The sequence below is a fragment of the Vicia villosa genome, linkage group LG2, assembly GCF_029867415.1.
Source record: "Vicia villosa cultivar HV-30 ecotype Madison, WI linkage group LG2, Vvil1.0, whole genome shotgun sequence".
In the NCBI taxonomy this organism is placed as follows: domain Eukaryota; kingdom Viridiplantae; phylum Streptophyta; class Magnoliopsida; order Fabales; family Fabaceae; genus Vicia; species Vicia villosa.
The window spans coordinates 177,500,994-177,520,451 of record NC_081181.1 but is presented as its reverse complement, the minus strand read 5'-3'; the positions used below and the strand labels follow the sequence as shown (position 1 = coordinate 177,520,451).

At 26.7% G+C, this 19,458-nt stretch overlaps 1 protein-coding gene across 6 annotated transcripts; it reads left to right on the top strand.

Moving 5' to 3' along the window:
- The first annotated feature begins 2,244 nt into the window (after window positions 1-2,244).
- On the top strand, window positions 2,245-19,171 carry LOC131653083 (type IV inositol polyphosphate 5-phosphatase 3-like). Of its 6 annotated transcripts, none has more exons than XM_058923128.1 (12): window positions 2,245-2,470; window positions 14,793-14,824; window positions 14,970-15,105; window positions 15,939-16,001; window positions 16,204-16,276; window positions 16,415-16,519; window positions 16,836-17,667; window positions 17,772-17,956; window positions 18,055-18,163; window positions 18,276-18,415; window positions 18,523-18,750; window positions 18,892-19,171. In XM_058923128.1, exons 1-11 carry the CDS (start codon window positions 2,383-2,385, stop codon window positions 18,731-18,733), a joined length of 1,974 nt encoding a protein of 657 aa, XP_058779111.1. In that variant the 5' UTR covers window positions 2,245-2,382; the 3' UTR covers window positions 18,734-18,750; window positions 18,892-19,171. The 6 variants fall into 6 exon arrangements, with proteins under 6 accessions (XP_058779111.1, XP_058779109.1, XP_058779110.1 ...); XM_058923126.1 differs by having other exon boundaries at window positions 14,925-15,105; XM_058923127.1 differs by having other exon boundaries at window positions 14,790-14,824.
- Window positions 19,172-19,458: the final 287 nt, after the last annotated feature.

Genomic DNA, 19,458 nt, shown 5'->3' with positions numbered 1-19,458 from the left:
ATCTTCCAAATTATATATAATTAAGTTGTTGTATTTTATCAGTCAGTGATCAAAATATTCTTGGAGATTTCAACATATATTGCATTGTTACCCTCTTGTCCTTTACACCAAAAGACTTACTAATAATATTATTAATTGTTCTTTTGTTTATTTTGATTTAACTCACCCTATTGGTGGATAATACTATATGATTGTTATTTTGGAAGTTACTAATAAGCAAATATATCCTTTATAATAAAGGAATGATAGTGCGATTAGTTGCTCCTTAAGTAAATGATCTAGTGGTGAGTGTGAAACATGTGACTATATAGTTTAATTTTTTTTAATTTTCAATTAAGAGTGAGATATTATTTGAAAAGTTGTTTACTTTGTTTCAACATTTTGTTCCAATCCCCAACATATTTTTGGTTTTTATATCTAAAGAGTTGCAATGTCTTTGTTGGTAAGAAATGTAGAAAAATAAGATTGAAGTAGGCCTAGAATGAATGTCAACCAGACAACCACTATGGTTTTAAGCAAATATTGGCTTTGATTAGTTAGGTGCAAACTTTCACCAATATTAAAAGCACATGACTTAATCTCACAAAACAAAGAATCATGTTGAATCTTGAGGTAAAGTTTGATGTACTTGTTACTGGTTCCTTTTAAGTACAATTTATGTATAGTTTTCTCTTCAAATTATGACTAGTTTTCAAATATAATATTGTCTACTTTTTATTTTAATTTTTAATGGACAAATTATTAGTAATATAATTGTTTATATTATTTCTTTCTTTCTTAAGGTAGGGTGTGTTTGTTTCAAGGTTAAAAAAAATTATTTTTTGGAATGATATTTTTAGGATTAGTATTCTTTGTAATAATATTCTAACTTATGTGTTTGGTAAGAATTTAATTTCTTAAGAATAATGATAAATTTTGTTTAATTTAAAATTATAAAAAAAAAATAGTAAATATGAATGATAGTGGAAAGTTAGAGTTGGATAAATTTATTTCTATAGAAATATTATATTCTCATCCTTTAAGTCTTGAAATAAGAATAGAAAAATCATGTGTAAATAAGAATCTTGAGAATAAAAAATACTTTGGAATAATTTTTTAAAATTTGAATCAAACATGTTGCATTCTCATAGCCATATTTATGAAAATATTTTTTATAATCTTTAAACAAACACATCCTAAAAAAAATGGCGCGTCCAAGAATTTTATTTTATTTTTATATGTAAGGTGAAATCGTTTTCATAAAAAATAATTTTTCTAATAATGAACATGACACAAAATCCATGAAAATTCTATAGTGAAAACTCAAAAGACTCTTTTCCTTATCTATCACTATGGAAACTCTCTTTAGATTATCTAAAATTTAAAAAAAAAAAGTCTTTTTATCTCAGCCTCTAAAAAAATAATATTTCTTAAATTGTCAAGACATTTTTTCTCAGCCTCTACAAAAATCCTTTTCAAATTGTCTAAAATTAAAAGACTAATGCTATTTACTATTTAGTACGAAGGAATTTGGAGAAGAAATACAAGAATGAACACATGTCACTATATTATAGGGAAATTTTTAATTTATTTTTAATTTAATTTCCTTTTTAATAGGAATTATGGGATGATGGTGATAATGAATGGTTGGGATTTATTCTTGCCTTTCTTGTTTTTATGTTTTCTTAACCATTAGCATTTTCCAAATTAAAAAAATTTGTATAATCATGGTCATGAGAACGGTATAAGATAACTCAAATTATCATATAAATTTTCATTTTAAAAAAAAGTAAAAATATCAAATTTTAAGTTTTAAGTTTTGACCATCCGATTTCAATCAAATGATCAAAATTGTTACGTGAATGCATTGAAAATATGACAACAAAACAAAAGGATAGTTTAATTGACTTGAAACAGTTGAATTAAGAGTTAAAAAGAATTAAAGATCTAGAATTCAAGTATATAATTATATACTAACAATTAATCACTAAAAAAAATGTCTTTAAGAAACTTTCCTTTTTCTCCATTTCTTTCAACATTTTTTTCACACTGGTCTGTCATTTTTCTAGCTTAAAGTCAACCAAAAGTAAAAAATCAAAATCCAAAAATATGATGGGAATTGAAATCCAAATATATGATGGGCATCGGTTAAGCCACTAGCTAGTTATATACCTTTACACGTATGTATATACCGACATGCCTCAAAATCCACTACATATATCATCATTGGTAGAGAAATATTGCACCTCCTCCACTATCTTATACAACAGTCAAGAAACTTTACTTACAATTTCACAATTTCAATTCTACTAAGATAACAAGAGACTCACAATTTCAATTGTACTAAGATAACAAGAGGCTAAGGACAAAAATGGAGACCACAAATTAAGAGCCTATCTATCTATGGAAGAAGAAAATTGTGCACCCATTTTTAAGAAACAAGTTAGTAATTTGGAGGAAGCACACCAACAAAAGGATAATCTCAAAAAAGGTATGATTTTATTTCTCTTTTTTTTCTTCATCATCATTGGTAATATATATAAATTAAATCATCTCTATTGTTTAATTTACATGTTTTAGAATATTTTCTCATTATTGAAAGTAACTAAGTGCTTGCATTTTTCACTAAATAATTTCTTCTTAGTGTTTCAATGTCTTATGTGGTGTTAAATATTATATTTAATTAGAGGTTCCTTTTTCAAATCTTTTATGATTTGAGTAGAGTCTAACTTAAATAGTTTAAATTAAAAAAATGTTAATTGTTGAAACACTGTTATAATAGGCTATGAATAATAGTAGTACATTCAGTTTTTTTTATAAAAAAAACTAATATTTTTAGAATAAAGTATCTATCATTTAGAATAAATATAAAACATTTAAACCACCGTCATTATAATTAAGCCACCCACGGCCAGAAAGAAGAAAATATATTAATGATAAGCCACCGCCATAATTAATTGGGATTAATCCATCACACACCAAACAAGGACTATACATAATTTGAATTAATTGCACCTCCTAGAAGTTGAGTCTTTATCAATTGTGGTCCTTAACAATGATGTCTTGTATACTATGTTTGTTATCAATCTTCTTTTATACTACCCTTTATTCTTCATTAAATATCATATTTAAAAAGTAAGAATTTAAGGAATTGATTAGTTAAATGAATTTTAATAATAACCAAGCTTTTTATGCACTTTTTTAGCCATGCATTTTTTAATTAAGATTTTGGAAGAATATTATCAATTGATTATTTTCCAAAGCATCCTTTTACAGAAAGGGAAAAGTAGAAAATAAAGTAGATTCTTAATAGACTGTAAAGGAACTATATACACATATCCTAAAAGATATTTATTTTTATTAAGTGTTTTTTTAACTAATCAAATGGCCTAAAGAGATTTTATATTGAAAAAGATATTTGTAATTTAATTAACATAAAGCTAATTAAGAATAAATTCCATTCATTTAAGTATAATTAAGCTTAAATTATTAAAATAGTTTTAATCAGTTTTATTTTCTTTTCATTTTGCATAGTTATTATCTGAAATTCTTATGATTTTTTATTTATTGATTAAATTTAATATATTAGTTTTTTTCTAATTTGTGTTCATAATATATATTTAGATATGACGCTATTTTTTAAACATATTAATTTATAAATATTAATAACTTATTTAGTTAAAACGTAAAAATAAATAAATATTAGTAGTAAATAGGCTACGATTTGTCCTCAATTCACAAAATTAATTTTCTTATTTTAAATTCAAACAATTTAAAATCTTCTCTGTCATTTTTTTCATAGAAAATCGAATAGATATTTATTTTTTAATTTATATTTTATATATAAAATTCTATAAAAATGTTTATATACGATAATTTCATTAAAAAGTTATTTAAAAAAAAAACATAATTAATTTTAAGTGTAAAAATATGAGAGAAAAATCAAAATTGTTTAAATTTAAAATAAAAGATCAGTTTCACGAATTAGTGAAAATTAGATAAAATATAAGGACTAAAATTAATATATATATATATATATATATATATATATATATATATATATATATATATATATATATTTATACATATTAATAAAAATAAAAATATAATACACACTTTCAATATAATTGGATAAATATAGAGGTGAAAAATATGTATATATATAATGTCAAAGCTTCTATTTGAAAGCATATTGTGTGACCATGCTTATGAGTTGTTTGCTTGTTTGTTAGCCACAAAATTGGGCCCATATCATGTGGTATACATTTTAATTCCCTCAAATAATCAACATAAGAATCTAAGGAATCTATGGTAAAATAATGTTTACATGTTAAATAGAGGCCACTAGACTAGATCTAGTATGAATATAAATTTTAATCCATGTCTCTATAGAACTATCAATTACTAAAAATCAGCGTTCGTGACAAATATTAGTGTAACATATAACATCACATGCATGCATTATTTGCCACCTAGTTATGATGTATGATTTGAATTCCAATTCATATGCTTTGTATTTCAAAAAAAAATAATACTAATAATAATAATAAGCATAGTGCTATGTTGGAAATTAATTATAAGTCACATTCATAATTCATTAGACATGAAGCATCACCGTATATAGACTTATTTTATATATATTATTGACCGACTTTAAATATACTATCTACGAGAAATTATCTATTTTATATGTAAACATTATTCTTTTATAATTTTTTCCAAAAAAAAAAAAAAACAAATTGTTAAATCAATAGAGTATGAACGTTATTATTTATAAATTACTATTATTGTTGTTTATCAAGAGAATTTTTTGGTATGCCAGAATAATTATCATCAAACTTTTTTGATATTATATATTGCTAATATGCACCATCAAGATATTAAATGTTATAAGAACCTAATATCTTTTTTAGTTAGACAAAATATTCAAAGTTTCTTTCTTAAATAAGACGTATGATTGTATAATGCATATTTAATTTAATTAATAGAAAAAACAAAACTCCAAACAATTTTTGTTTCATTTAGTTTTTTGTCAACAAATTATAGATGTTTCTAAGCTAAAGGCCAAAGGAGTCATCTACCTCCAACCAGCCTCTTCACTCAATTTTTTTTGTCTTTCCTCCCAACCAAGTCTTCCAACTAGGTCCCTGCTCATAATAGCTTATGGCTGTATATATAAAATCTAAATTTTAGAATAATATTTGAGATCATTTAAATTTTGGTATCACACTATTCAAGTCACATTTCAGATATTTTGTATATTTTGTTATGAATGTGAAAAACATATTAAAATTCTTACATTAAATATGATAAATTTAAAGATATAAAGCAATTTAGTAATTCTATGATGAAATCAAATTAAAACACCAATAAAATTTATTTTAAATTAATATATTAAACTTAATCATAAGAAATAAGAAAAAAATCAAGATAGTTTTGACATATATAAAATAAATCAACTACAAAATAAAAATCGAGAATAACTATTAAATATATTTTAAATTATCTCATCTAAAGTGAAATATAAATTAATAAAATATTTAAAAGTTAATGTATCTACTTAACTTTTTATTTCTGTATATGCTCATAATTTTGCTTTCTTCTACAATAAGCTTGTTTTTATTTTTGGAATTTTTTTATCAATTTGTCGTACACTCATAATTAATAAATAGTACTGAATTAAATTACATTAATAGTTTGATTTAATTTTTAATAATCACTTCAATGAAAATAGTTAATAGTTAAAAATGGTTTAAGTTCAGTTTAAAATTAGTTTGTACTATTTATAATTCTATTTATATTTTGAATTGTTTTAGATCTAATTTTAGAAATTAAATTTTTTCAAGAAAAACAATATTTAACTTCTTTTAAAAGAAATCCTTTTCATTTTCGGAAAATAAAAAAATTATTTTTTTTAAAGAAATATTTTTACACATTCCTAATATTAATTTTATGTAACTATTTTTTTTAGACAAAAATAAATAAATATAAGACTTGCAACTAACTTTCTCGTCTTTCATATTTTTCCTTTAAAATATTATTTCCTTAATTTAAGGTTTTTGCTTGTGACTGTGTTTCCACTTGACCTTTGTATACATTTAATTTTAACTAGCAAAGGACCCGTGCGTTCGCACGGGTCACGTAAAGTCGATATAAATATTAAATAAATATTATATTGTTATGGTTAAAAAATGTATACTAATTTATACGAAATAACATAAAAAAATTTCAATGTTATTCTCATACAAAGATTAGTTTATATACATATGTTTTGTAAATTGTAATTGTTATTAAACTAAATATATGGTGAAAAAACAGGACTGACTCGTCGGATATGCCTATAATTTTTATAATTGTTTATAATTTTAATTTTATAATTTCTATTAAAAATTATTATAAAATAAACATATTATACACCAAAAAAATATATTGGTTTAATAATTTGCTTAGATTTAATGATTTGAATAATATTATGTTTGTTAACTTTAAGTAGTAATTTAGAAGTTATATGCTATAGTAATTCAGAAGTACATATGATCTCTAATATCTGTTCAATTTAAGTAAGTATTTTGTCGGCCCGTCAGAAAAATAGGTTCGGATCGTCGGGCATGCTTATAATTTTTAAATGGCTCGGATCGTTGGGCATGCCCATCGGACATGCCTATAATTTTTAAATTCTTCTGTATTGTATAATGTCGAATCTTAGTATACATTATAATTATTTGATTTGAGAAACAATTAAATACGTATATTAATTTATACGAATTAACAGAAAAAAATTCAATGTCGATTGTCATACAAATATAATTTAATTTATGAAATTGTAGTAGTTGTCAGGATATACATAGATTTCATAATTGCTATTAAATCAAATATATGGAGTATATGATCTTTAAGACATGTGATAAGAAAATTGTGTAGTAATTTTGTGTAGTAATTTAAAAAATTATATGCTATAGTATATGTTAAATTTGTGTAGTAATTTAGAAATTATATACTATAGTATATGATCTTTAAGAAATGTGATAAGAAAATTGTAAAAAGTATCATATGAATATAAAATTCATATATTATGAATTTACATATGCAAAAATATAGTATGAATTTATCTTTCTTTTTTATAAATATTAAATAATAATAATAATATAAATTAAATAAAAAAATGACAAATTTGAGTTTTTCATAAGAAAATTGTATTTTCCATACATCATAATTTTCCAACTAATGAAATTATGATGCATGGAAAACACAGTTTTCTCGAGAATATTATGGATTTTTTAATTTAATAGCCATTTTTTTAAACTATAGTATTCATCTTTATTATCCATCCAAATTAATTGATCTTCAAACTCGTCTTGTATATAAGGATGCTATTTGACTCATTCCTAATGGGCACATGTAATCGGTACGTGTTATAATTGGTATGAATGAATAATTGGTAAAAAACCAAATATTTATATCATTAATTAAATCATAATTGACATTAATTTTCATTATTCACTCGAAATCAAATTTATTCATAATATCAATAATCAAATAATTTGTATTAATTTTTAAAAAATATGGATTATAATGCATTACATTTTCATTATATTGACTAATCTAATTTAATAATTATATAATTTAATGATTCAAACTTATTAATTATTTCACATCCTTTAATATAAGTTTTTACTAATATTGATCATATAAATTTAATGGAATTTTTATCCAGAATATATTTAATGTGATGAGTAGTAATAAATTGAATCATTGTAGAGACCTTACACCTTTTTAGGCAAATGATAATGAGAAGGAAGCATTGGAAGTAATGAAGTGACAAAATATTTTAATTCTTAATGTCGATTATATAAATTTAATAGAGTTTTTATGATAGAATAAGTTTAATGTGATGAGTAGTATAATAAATTGAATTGTAGAGACCTTACATTTTCCTAGGCAAATGATAATGAGAAGGAAGCATTGGAACTAATAAAGTTACAAAATTTTTTGATTCATGCTTGAATCATTGTAGGGAAAAAAACCAATGGTTCAATTATAATTAAATAAAATCTGAAAAAATTATGAGTATTATTTGCATTGGAGAAGTCAACAGCCATGACTTTAGGAAAATATAGAAAATTGTGTTTTTTATAAATGATAATTTTTCAATTTTTTTTGCTAAGTACCTATAAAGAGTTTTGAAAAAAAAAGTCTTAAATTAGAATAAATCATTTATACAAAAGAGGAAACAAACTCTTAACAAAAAAAATAGAATATTATAAATTTCATCTCATTTTCTACTTTAATATTTAATTTCATTTTCAATTATAATTCAACTTATTTAAATGCCAAAGATTAATATTAGTTATTTTCAAACATATATTAGAATTCGTTTAAATTTCTGTCAATAATATCAATATACTCATATAATTTATATAATATAAAATTTTGTGAAATCTATTTTTATTTTTATAAGTTATTTTCAAATTAAAGGGTAAAAAATAATACTAAAATCCTCTCATAAACAAAAAATATTAATAATTTTAATTAATAATTTTATAATAATAAATAAGTAAATTTTAATATATATATATATATATATATTAATTTGAATTCATTTTAATTTATTTCAATAATATCAATATACTCATATAATTTATTTAATATAAAAATTTGGGAAATCTATTTTTATTTTTTAGTATATGTAAATTATATAACTATGAAATTATTAAGTATTATTTTTTAGCGTCTTTTCATAAAAATTAAAAGATAAGAATAAAATTTAATTTTTAAAGTAAATTTCAAAATTTAAATTAACAGCATAATTATATGTCAAAGAATAATAAAAATAAATATTATTTTTGTTCCTGATTCAAAAAAAAATACTGAAACATAATAACAAAAAAGAATATCAATTTTAGGACAAATTGCTTAAAAACGTGTTTGATATAGAGATATTTAAAATTAAACGGAAGTTATATCGAATCAAAAATATAATAAAGGTATTTTTTAAAAGAATTAATGATGAGAAAGTACACTTTATTTATGTACAATGAAATCAAATCCTTCTATTTTTTCAATTTAATATAATAAATGTATTATTTAAAATAATTAATGATGATGATATATACTTTATTTTTGGTAGAATTGTACAATGAAATCAAATCCTTCCATTTTTTTAATAAATATAATAAAGGTATTATTTAAAATAATTAATGATGAGGATATATATTTTATTTTTGGTGGAAATTCTACGTTAGAAAATCCTCACCGGACACCTACTTTACGCTATTATGTTGATATTTAATTAAGGATTCAAATTTCAGCTAGTGACTAAATTAAATGACATTTATTTCAAAATCTTAGAATGCAGAGAGGTATACATTGGGTATATGTAAAGATGATATATATTCTATATATCTCAAATTTCTATGCTAAATGATAGTTAATCATTAAAATATTTAAAATTTCTATACTGAATGGTATTATTAAACGGTATTTTAAATTTTCAAGAATAAATACAAATTTTATTAGTGGTCAAAGTTAATGATAAAAGTTAAATATAATAGAAGTTAAATATTTTAAAAAGCTTAGGAAAAAAAAATTATTACTCTTTGTTTTCCTCTTATAAATGGAAATAATGAAACAGTGTATTAAAAGCACGTATTCTTTTCACATTCTCCAACCTATGAGTTAAATGTGGTAACCATTTTAACTCATATGTTATACTTAATAAAATATTATTAATACAATCTAACAATTTTGAACTATCTATTTTCTTAATTGCTTCTTTCGTTACATTCCTTATGCTTAATTCCATGTACTTATTTTATCTGCACCAAATCAAAACAAAAACTATTTTAACATTTTTCATTATAATTCAAATTTCCAAATCTAACAATTATTTTATCTGCACCAAATCAAAACAAAAACTATTTTAACATTTTTCACTATAATTCAAATTTTCAAATCTAACAATTAATACATGTAGATCATGAATTGCCAAATTACATGCAAAAGCAAAATTTAGCATCCCAAAATTTATATTCTCTTAAACATTACTGCTGCCAGAATGAATCTTCTGAGAACATTCATCATCTTCAAGTTGTAAGCATGTCAAACACATTGAAAACAAAAAAAAAAATTTAGATCCATCTAATAATTGTGACAAACAGAAATATAAATTATATCCTATATTGGAAAATAATATTTCATTTACCACAACCTTCATACTCCTCATTGTCTTCTTTATTTTGACACCAAAGCTCATAAGCAACCCATATAATTTTAAGAGTAACTTCTTACATCAATGAACTTTTTACTGTAAAATCACACCAATGAACCTGCCATAACAATTAACTCTAAAATCTTAAAAGCAATGAGTTTGGATTATGGACATATAAATCAGATAGAGCTTCTTACAAATGAGTTACAATGAATGTGTAATTTCTTAATTCCTTTTCAAAAGTGAACTTCTTCACCTACACATTAACTCATAACATAATTACTAACCTAACCTAAACTACTAAGCTAAAAATCACTTTTTATGGTAAGAAATTTCAAAAAAGCAGAAACCCAACTGAATTTTTAAGCTTTTAAATCTAAATCACAAAATTCATACACAAATAACAGTCTTAAGAAGAAAAATGAAAACTTCATAGTCCCAACAATTGTTAATACTTTTTTCTACCTTCAAGTCTGTTAAGATGACATTTGCCTCCAATAATTTCAGAAAACTCTTTGAAATAATAATTCATAGAAGGAATATTTTGAACATCCATATGTTTCAAGGTCGTACCACCAAGAAACACAATTTTTTTCGAAAGGTCACACAGCTTCCACTGAAAATCGTTATCGAACACAGTACCGTTGTTGATTATGCAAGTCATATTTTCTTGAATTCTTGATTTCCACTTATCTGTATGATCAGCCCGAATCAAAACTTGAATTCGATCACCCTAACAACAAAAGTAAAACATGGTTAATACCCAATAAATTATTTTTAATAATGAAAAATCAAAGATTAAAGAAAAATGAAAAATATATATCGCAACATCCATGATAACCATCTCCAGATGTTCAAGCTCCATGAATCAATAATTCGAACAACCAATCTCCATGTTTCCTTCTTGTCGCTAATGTCTTTTATACACTCAAATTTTCGACTCATATTCTGCAGAAGATGAAAAAAAGAAAACTTAAAACAACAGTCGTTTAAAAGAAAATACAATGAAACATGGAGGTGGAATCGCATAAGTAGCTTTAAAAAAAACCTAAAATTGATGGGGGGTAATAGAAGAGGAAGATGAGCCAAATGTAATGGTTTGAAATTTAGAGTTTGCTGGTTGAAATCAAAAGCCATAATATATATAGATTAATGAGAGAAAATTGAAGGGTTTTTCAGAAACCAAAGAGAAGAAGCGTGGTTTAGGATTTTGCTGTATTCCAAGAAGATTTGCACATTCCAATACAAAGGACTCACGTTAGTATTAATGATGGAAAATAAAATGGACAATTGAAAGGTTATGCAATGATTAAGGAATATATATTTTTAATTAAAATATTAAAGGATATGCAATTACCGTTATGTCCCCGATTATCACCCTCAAATTGGTGATTAGAGGGATAATGATAGGATTTCATATGTATTCTACTTTATTATATTAAAAGTAGACTAGTGAGGTTCTAAAATATTTGTTTAATTATAAAAAAAAAAAACAAAAGACTTTAGGAGATTAGTATAAGTTTGCAATCTTTGTTCTTTACACCAACAGACTTAATAATATTATTAATTGATCTTGTGCTTCTTTTGATTTAACTCATATCATTGGTGGATTATACTATGATTGTTACTCATCTTATTGGTAGATTATACTATTAACTGTGCGTATGCTTATTTTGATTTAAGTCATCTTATTGGTGGATTATACTATGATTGTTATTTTAGAAGTTAATATAAAAAAATGATAGTGCGATTAGTTGCTTCTTACGTACAAAATCACAATTTTGAATTTTTATTCTTTATTATATCATCTTGGTGGTATGGTAAAGTGTTGTGGAACATGTGGTGTTATTTATATATTATATTTTGTTTTTAACATGTAGAGTAAATAAATGGAATAAAAAAGTTAGAATGTTTTGTTGGCAAGAGAGGTAGAAGTGGTCCTAGAATGAATTATTGTCAACAACTAGGGTTTAAACAAGTAGCTTAGGTCAATTAGGAGGTGCAAACTTTCTTCAATATGAAAAAGGTAAGATTGATGTGTAGAATGTTGAAGACAAACAGGTCAAGTTTGATGTGTACTTGCTTATCCTTCCGTCACTTTTTTCTTTCTTTAAAGTACAATTTATACAAACACAAGAATCGTCGACTTATTGCAAAAGTAACTGTTTAATAATGTACTCCCTCTGTCCCAAAATAAGTGTCACATTTACTTTTTAGATTCATTGAATATTTAATGTATCTGGTCTCTATACAGACTAGATACATTAAATATTCAATGAACCTAAAAAGTAAATGTGACACTTATTTTGGGACGGAGGGAGTATTACTAGTAACTATTTTGTTAATTTAACTTTTTAAACTAAAGGTTTTTACTGAATACCATAATTCTACTATTTGTATTATTGAACGAAATATTTCAATGCAGAATTATTTCTGAAACAAGTTGATATCTTCTTTTATATATATTTATATATATATATATATATATATATATATATATATATATATATATATATATATATATATATATATATATATATATATATATATATATGTGTGTGTGTGAACTAGGTATCTCCATTTCATAAATCTATAGTAGAAATTCAATCAAAGTTTTCAAAGAATATTCCCCACCTAAAAAAACTAAGAGTAAGAGTTGAATATATACAACCGTGTACGAAGCACTTCAAAAAAGGTGAAGTTGGACCGCACCTTTATTTCTAATTTTCTAAGCTAACATAACTAACAATTTCTTTTTCAAAGAAACATAAAAAATCTCCAGCCATAAATAATGTAACTATATCATTTTATATAGATTAACATTATATTTTTATTAAATTATAATTATCATAACCAATCGTTAGTTGGTTCAGTGATGATTGGCGTTGGACTTGGTAGGGAGAACCACGGTTCGATCTCCCGCAACCCCGATCGGGAGGAGGATGAAAATTCGATTAAGTTAATTCAGTTGTCGAGTGTACCAACATATGTTTGAAAATAGAAATTTTGAATTAAAATACGACATCTCAAATATTCATTAAAAATAGAAATTGATTATGCAATCGACAAAAGACCGCATTCATGCAATCACGATGTTATTAATTATTGGATTTTGATTGAACGGTTTCGTAAAAACACTTTTTTATTTTATAGTTTTAAAATATTATCACTTTTAAATCAAAATATTCTGATCTTAATCGAACTACTATCAACGTTTGAATGCATGACCGCAAAACAAGGTGATTGCAGTGAATGTTAGTTCTAGAAGTAGGGGTGGCAAAATAAGTTTGACTGGACATATCTGTTTTGCCCGCACTTTAATGCGCGACAAATTAAAGATTTAGGCTCATACCTTCTAATGTGTCTGCTCTGCACTGTTCTTTTTTTTTTTTGCTGGCTTTGCAGGCACATGCATTTATATGAATCTATGTATTTTTATGTCTAAAAAGAACAATACTCGCGAGCCTGTCCCGCTCTCACCCTCACTTTTAGTGAGGGGCGGGATAAAGTTTTAGGCCCCACATCCTTCACCCATGACTGACCCTCATTCCCCCGTTTTTTTACGGGCTTTTGCAGAACAGACTTAAACGGGGCGGACATACCCGTTTGTCACTCCTATCCAAAAGTGATTTCTAGGTTTTGAATTTTAAATGATTTTTTGCTTTATTTTTTTAATTTTTTGAAAACTCGAAATTCGATCGAGAATCGTTTAATCTAAAAAATCAATCGTATTGTTCACTAACAAAGTCTAATTAAAGACTAAACAATATTTTTTATAAATCAATCCATGAATATTAATTTGTAACGGAATTTGAACTTGAGACGTTAGGAGCATTTGCATCATTTAAGGCTCTGTTTGGTAAGATAATTTTTGAGTTTATAGCTTATGCCTTATAGCTTATAGCTTATTTTATTTTACCGACTTATAGTTTATTTTTCATACACTATTTCAAACAGCGTTTTAGCTTATCATTTTTTCTTCTTATTTTATCCCTATTATTTTAACTAAAACTCACTACCATCCTTTATAATTTAATTTAATTTAAAATAAAATAATTATATATTAAATATTTTTTAGGTATTTTAATTTATCAACTAATAAAACCGTTAATTTTTCCAAACTGTTCAATCAGTTTATCAGCTATAAGTCATCTGTCTATAAATTATAAATTATCAGTCATCAGTCATAAGCTATAAGATAACTTATCAACCGACTGCTATTTTTACCAAACAGAGCCCTCTTTTATTTAAAAAATAAATAATTTTATTAAAAACTAAAAAAAAATCGATTATAACAAGATAAGTATTTTATTTTCAATAAATAGATAGTTTTGGGACCGACCACTACCGAATTTCTTTATCAATCCCATCTTCTTTAAATAATTAATTAATTAAATATATAAAATCCATTATCATAAAAAGTTGAATAAACTCATCTTATTTTTCTTTTTCTTCCAGAATCTCTATAAAAACCGAATTAAATTCCTCAGTCAAAACCTCAATCTTCAACTACCCATTGTTGTTGCTCTTGTTCTTGTCGTTGTTGTTTTCTCCCAAATTCTCAATCAATATACTTTGTTCACTTTTCATGCCAAATTTTCAGCAGTTATGAAGAAAAGGTCACATCATCATCAACAGGTGCACTTTTTTTTTTCTTCTTTGTTGTTGTTCCTTTTTTGTGCATTGTTGTTGTGGTTTTTGGGGTTTGTTGATATTGGGAAAGTGAAGAAAATTGCAGAGAACATGGGCTGAATTGTGTTGTTTGGGTTGCTCCTCCATACAGCTTTTTTGGGCAAGAGTGGTTATGCGTAAATGGCTTAATATTGGTAGCAATCAGTCTGATTATAGTGCTGATCCTGAAGATGAAGATGATGCTGATTATGAGGAAGATGATCCTGATAATGATTTACAAAATGAAGGTTAGTAATCACTCAGTTATCATTTTTTTTTTTTTCATTTTGATGATTTGGGAAATTAGTTTAGTTTTTGAGTTTTGTTAATTTGATTAAATTTGGAAAGTTTTATTTTTAGTAAATTTTTCAAGTTGGTTCTTGAAATTGTAGTGTTGTATCAGTATCAACCTTAATCAATCAATACTCCAAAATTATCTATGGAGTTGTGAAATGTTAATCATGTTCACCCCTTTGTTCGGATCTGTTATCAAATACATCATGACATTATTTACTTAGTTTCAAATTCATACTGATGTCTTAAGTTTTTAGAGATTCTATGTAGGCTATATCCACAGTTCAACCTTGAAAAAGTAATAGGGGCAGTGACAAATATTTTGTGAGGCCATATTTAGGCATGGTTCAACCGTGTAAATTTTGGGTTCTGTGTGGTAGCCCGCCTCGCACGCCTTCGAAGAGTGCCCTGTTGATATTATGAACTTAATGTCATTCTTATTACTACAAATATCAATGGAGAGGCGAATTTGATAAGCTTTTGGCCATTTCCGGGATCATTTTTTTAATATCGATAATGTGAGGGAGTAGATTGATACAATTTCAAGGACCAATTTGGCTTTTTACTCTTTTATTTTTTTTCACTTCAAGAATCTCGGGGAATGAGACCATTTCCCCTGAACTAATTGTTCTATCAATAAGTTCGAACTTGAGTGATAGTTTAGAAAGTTTAGAATCAGGGTGTATATGCAGTTGTCAAATGATTTAAGAACTGAGATTGTTTATAGCTCTTTTGTCATTTGGAATTGGTTCTCGTAATCTCATTTTGAGTTTGGTGTGTTATGCAGTATGGGGAAGACAGTCGCGATTTATGGACGGGACAGGTATTGATGCTCCCCCTGAATCAAAAGGTAATATTTTCCATACATTAAGCTCTAATTTATTCTCTGATGTACGTGATTTTACACATTTAACTCGAGATGCAAAATTCGGTCTCTGCGTTAAATTAAATTGTAGGAGTATTGAATTGTAATTAAGTACTGACTCAAATATAAGCAAAATATGACCTTAGCATGTTGGACTTACTTATAAGCAACTTTTATTGAATTACAGACTTTGTTCCAAAGTTAAGGAAACAGAAGTCATCAACTTATAGATCTCAGTATATTAACTCAAAGGAACTGAGGTAAGACACTACTCCCATGTTTATTTAGCAATTGCGAGCTGATTATGGCGATATTTTGAAAGTGTGAAGAACACAGTTTATATTGTAGTATAGTCAAAGCCTCTCATATCTTGATTATGGTGTTTATGTGACTCGTAGGGTATGTGCTGCGACATGGAATGTTGGAGGAAGACTTCCACCTGATGACCTAGATATTGATGAGTGGCTAGGTGTCGATGAACCAGCTGACATCTATGTCCTCGGGTAAGTTCTTCACCGGTTGTTGCTAAACATAGTTATCAATGTGCATAATGATAAGATGATATGTGCTATGAAGCACTGACACACACTTGTCGGTGTCGAACACCAGATGTACCTTTAATGTGAAGTGTCGTTGCTACATATGTGTCACATCAAATACAGTTACTTATTCATCATTGATGAACCGAACCAATTTTTTTTTCTCCACTTAAGATTGCACGGAAACTGATTAATCTGATGCCATTCTATAATAACTTCTATTTCGTGCCTATCTAGACTTTTCGATTTGTTTGATTGATTGAATACCTTACACTTGCAGTCTTCAAGAGATTGTACCCTTAAACCCCGGCAATATTTTTGGTGCTGAAGATACTCGCCCTGTTCCAAAATGGGAGAATATTATTCGTGAAGCACTTAATAGAGTCGAACCTTCAGTAACGAAGACCAAATGCTTTAGTGACCCACCATCTCCATCAAAATTTCAGCCAACAGATGATGGCCCAGATATAGAAGAAGAAATACTATTTGAAAGTGACAGTGACATCGGCGAGGAAGTCCATCCTTTGGATGAAGCGCAAAATATTTCTGATGGTAGTAATACGAACGAAATCATGAATACCAATTTACTGGCTTCCGACAATGCTGATAGTGCCAACTCCAGTGCCCCGAATGTCTTTGATTATAAAAGACAGTATACTTTTCCAAAGAAGTTCGATTGGCCACAATGTCCGTCAGAAAACTGGGATGCATCAATTACCCAAAAGACCAAAAAACTAACCAGAATGCTTAGTGGATCTGAAAGGATTGGTTTGAGTTGGCCGGAGCCTCCGCTACATCTAGTGTCTCAAAGAGTTTTGGAGAGACCAACTTCTTTTAAATCATTGAAATCCTTTAAGTCGTTAAAATCATTCAAAACATATAATGCTTTCAAGTCAATTATGGATGAAATGCCAGGAATGGGGTTGCTTCCTGAAATTGACCTTGAAGCTTTAATAAAACGGAAAAGAAGATCACCATATGTAAGGATTGTTAGCAAGCAAATGGTCGGAGTTTTCATCACCGTATGGGTTCGTCGGAGATTACGGAAACATATTCACAATTTAAAGGTCTCAACCGTAGGTGTTGGCATTATGGGATATATTGGTAACAAAGTATTTTCCCTTTCTTCAAACTATTCCTTTTTTCCTATCTGTTTGGCTTAGTGTTCTATATCATATTATTGCACGAGCTTATAACAATTTTTTCAACTTTTCAGGGATCAGTATCTGTCAGCATGTCCATATATCAGACACTTTTCTGTTTTATATGTACGCACCTTACGTCTGGGGAAAAGGAAGGAGACGAGCTAAAACGAAATTATGATGTTCATGAAATACTGCGCAGAACACATTTTCATTCACCTTCTATTGTTGGACTTCCAAAAGGAATCCTCGATCACGAGTCAGTGCAAGCTTCAATAACCTTACCAAATTGACTTGTATTTGTGTCTTTAAATGTTTTTTTATACAATTTCTTAAGGAATTATAATTTATTTGCAGAAGAATAATCTGGTTGGGTGATTTGAATTACCGTCTCAACTTATCAGATGCGGAAACAAAAGCTCTTATCAAGAAAAAACAGTGGTCAAAATTGGCTGAAAAGGATCAGGTAATACAGAAATTATTTTGTGTACTGCTCAATAACATTCATCTATAGCACAATTTTGTTTGAGTAGCTAGTTCATCAAGCTGATTAGTAAATTGAAATCTTACTGTGACAGCTCATGCGAGAAATCAAGAACGGTGCATTTGGAGGATGGTCAGAAGGGGCATTAAATTTCCCACCGACTTATAAATACGAGGTTAATTCAGACAAGTATTACGGAGGCGATCCAAAGGCTCCAAAGCGTACACCGGCATGGTATGCTTCCACTTAGCATGAGACTCTTACATGTTTTAACTTCATTATGTCCTTAAATCTAACTACTAGATGCAAGTGTTAGAGGTGTTGATGAATTTTCGTTTCAGGTGTGATCGTGTTCTTTCATACGGAAAAGGAATGAAATTACTGAATTACAGAAGGACTGAACTTAAGTTATCAGATCACAGACCTGTGACTGCTACATATATCGTTGAAGTTGAGTCGTTTTCGCCTAGGAAGCTACAGCGAGCCCTAACATTCACAAATGCAGAGATTGAAAATGAAGAAGCCATTAAACATTTAGTTAGTTGGAAATAACTGCTTAATTTGAACAGGTGAGTTATTCCATATATCATCATATAACACTAGCATGTATTTCTGCATTCGAGTTGTGTATTTTACTCTTCAACATATGGATCCCTACAACCATGACTTGGTTAAGTAATCACTTATAAAAAAAAGTACTTTTTATGCAGGGTGTTGTAAAGGACATTGATTATTTCCAGAATTTCATTTTCAAGGAGCATCAGTCATAGCTGCTGCAACTTCTAACACACAGAATGTCAACCACTAAATATAGATTTTTTTTTTTTGGTTTTCTACTTTCAACATTTAATGAGAAATGGTTTCATTTTTGTCTTTCAGAATCTTTCCAATAGGATTTAGAATTAGATGTTTGAATGGCTGTATGCCTGTATCCTATATATGTAATTGTGTGATTGAGGTGTGTATTATATATATAAGAAATTTAAATAAGAGTTCTACATATTTATAGAAATGAAGACTTATTTTCATTTAACAATGTTGTTAAGATTGAGATCTTGCTTAAAATTGGAGAGGGGTGACAAGATTGTAAAATGTTACATCATAACAAGAATCATGAGATCCTACCAAAACAATTACTCAGTATTAGAATTGAGTAGGATGATCATAAATATAAGATTGTAACATGAAATATATATGGTGCTTGATAAACATGACATAAAAACTTATAAATGACTACATTCAACAAAATTGAAAATATAAAGTTAATACAAACCAAT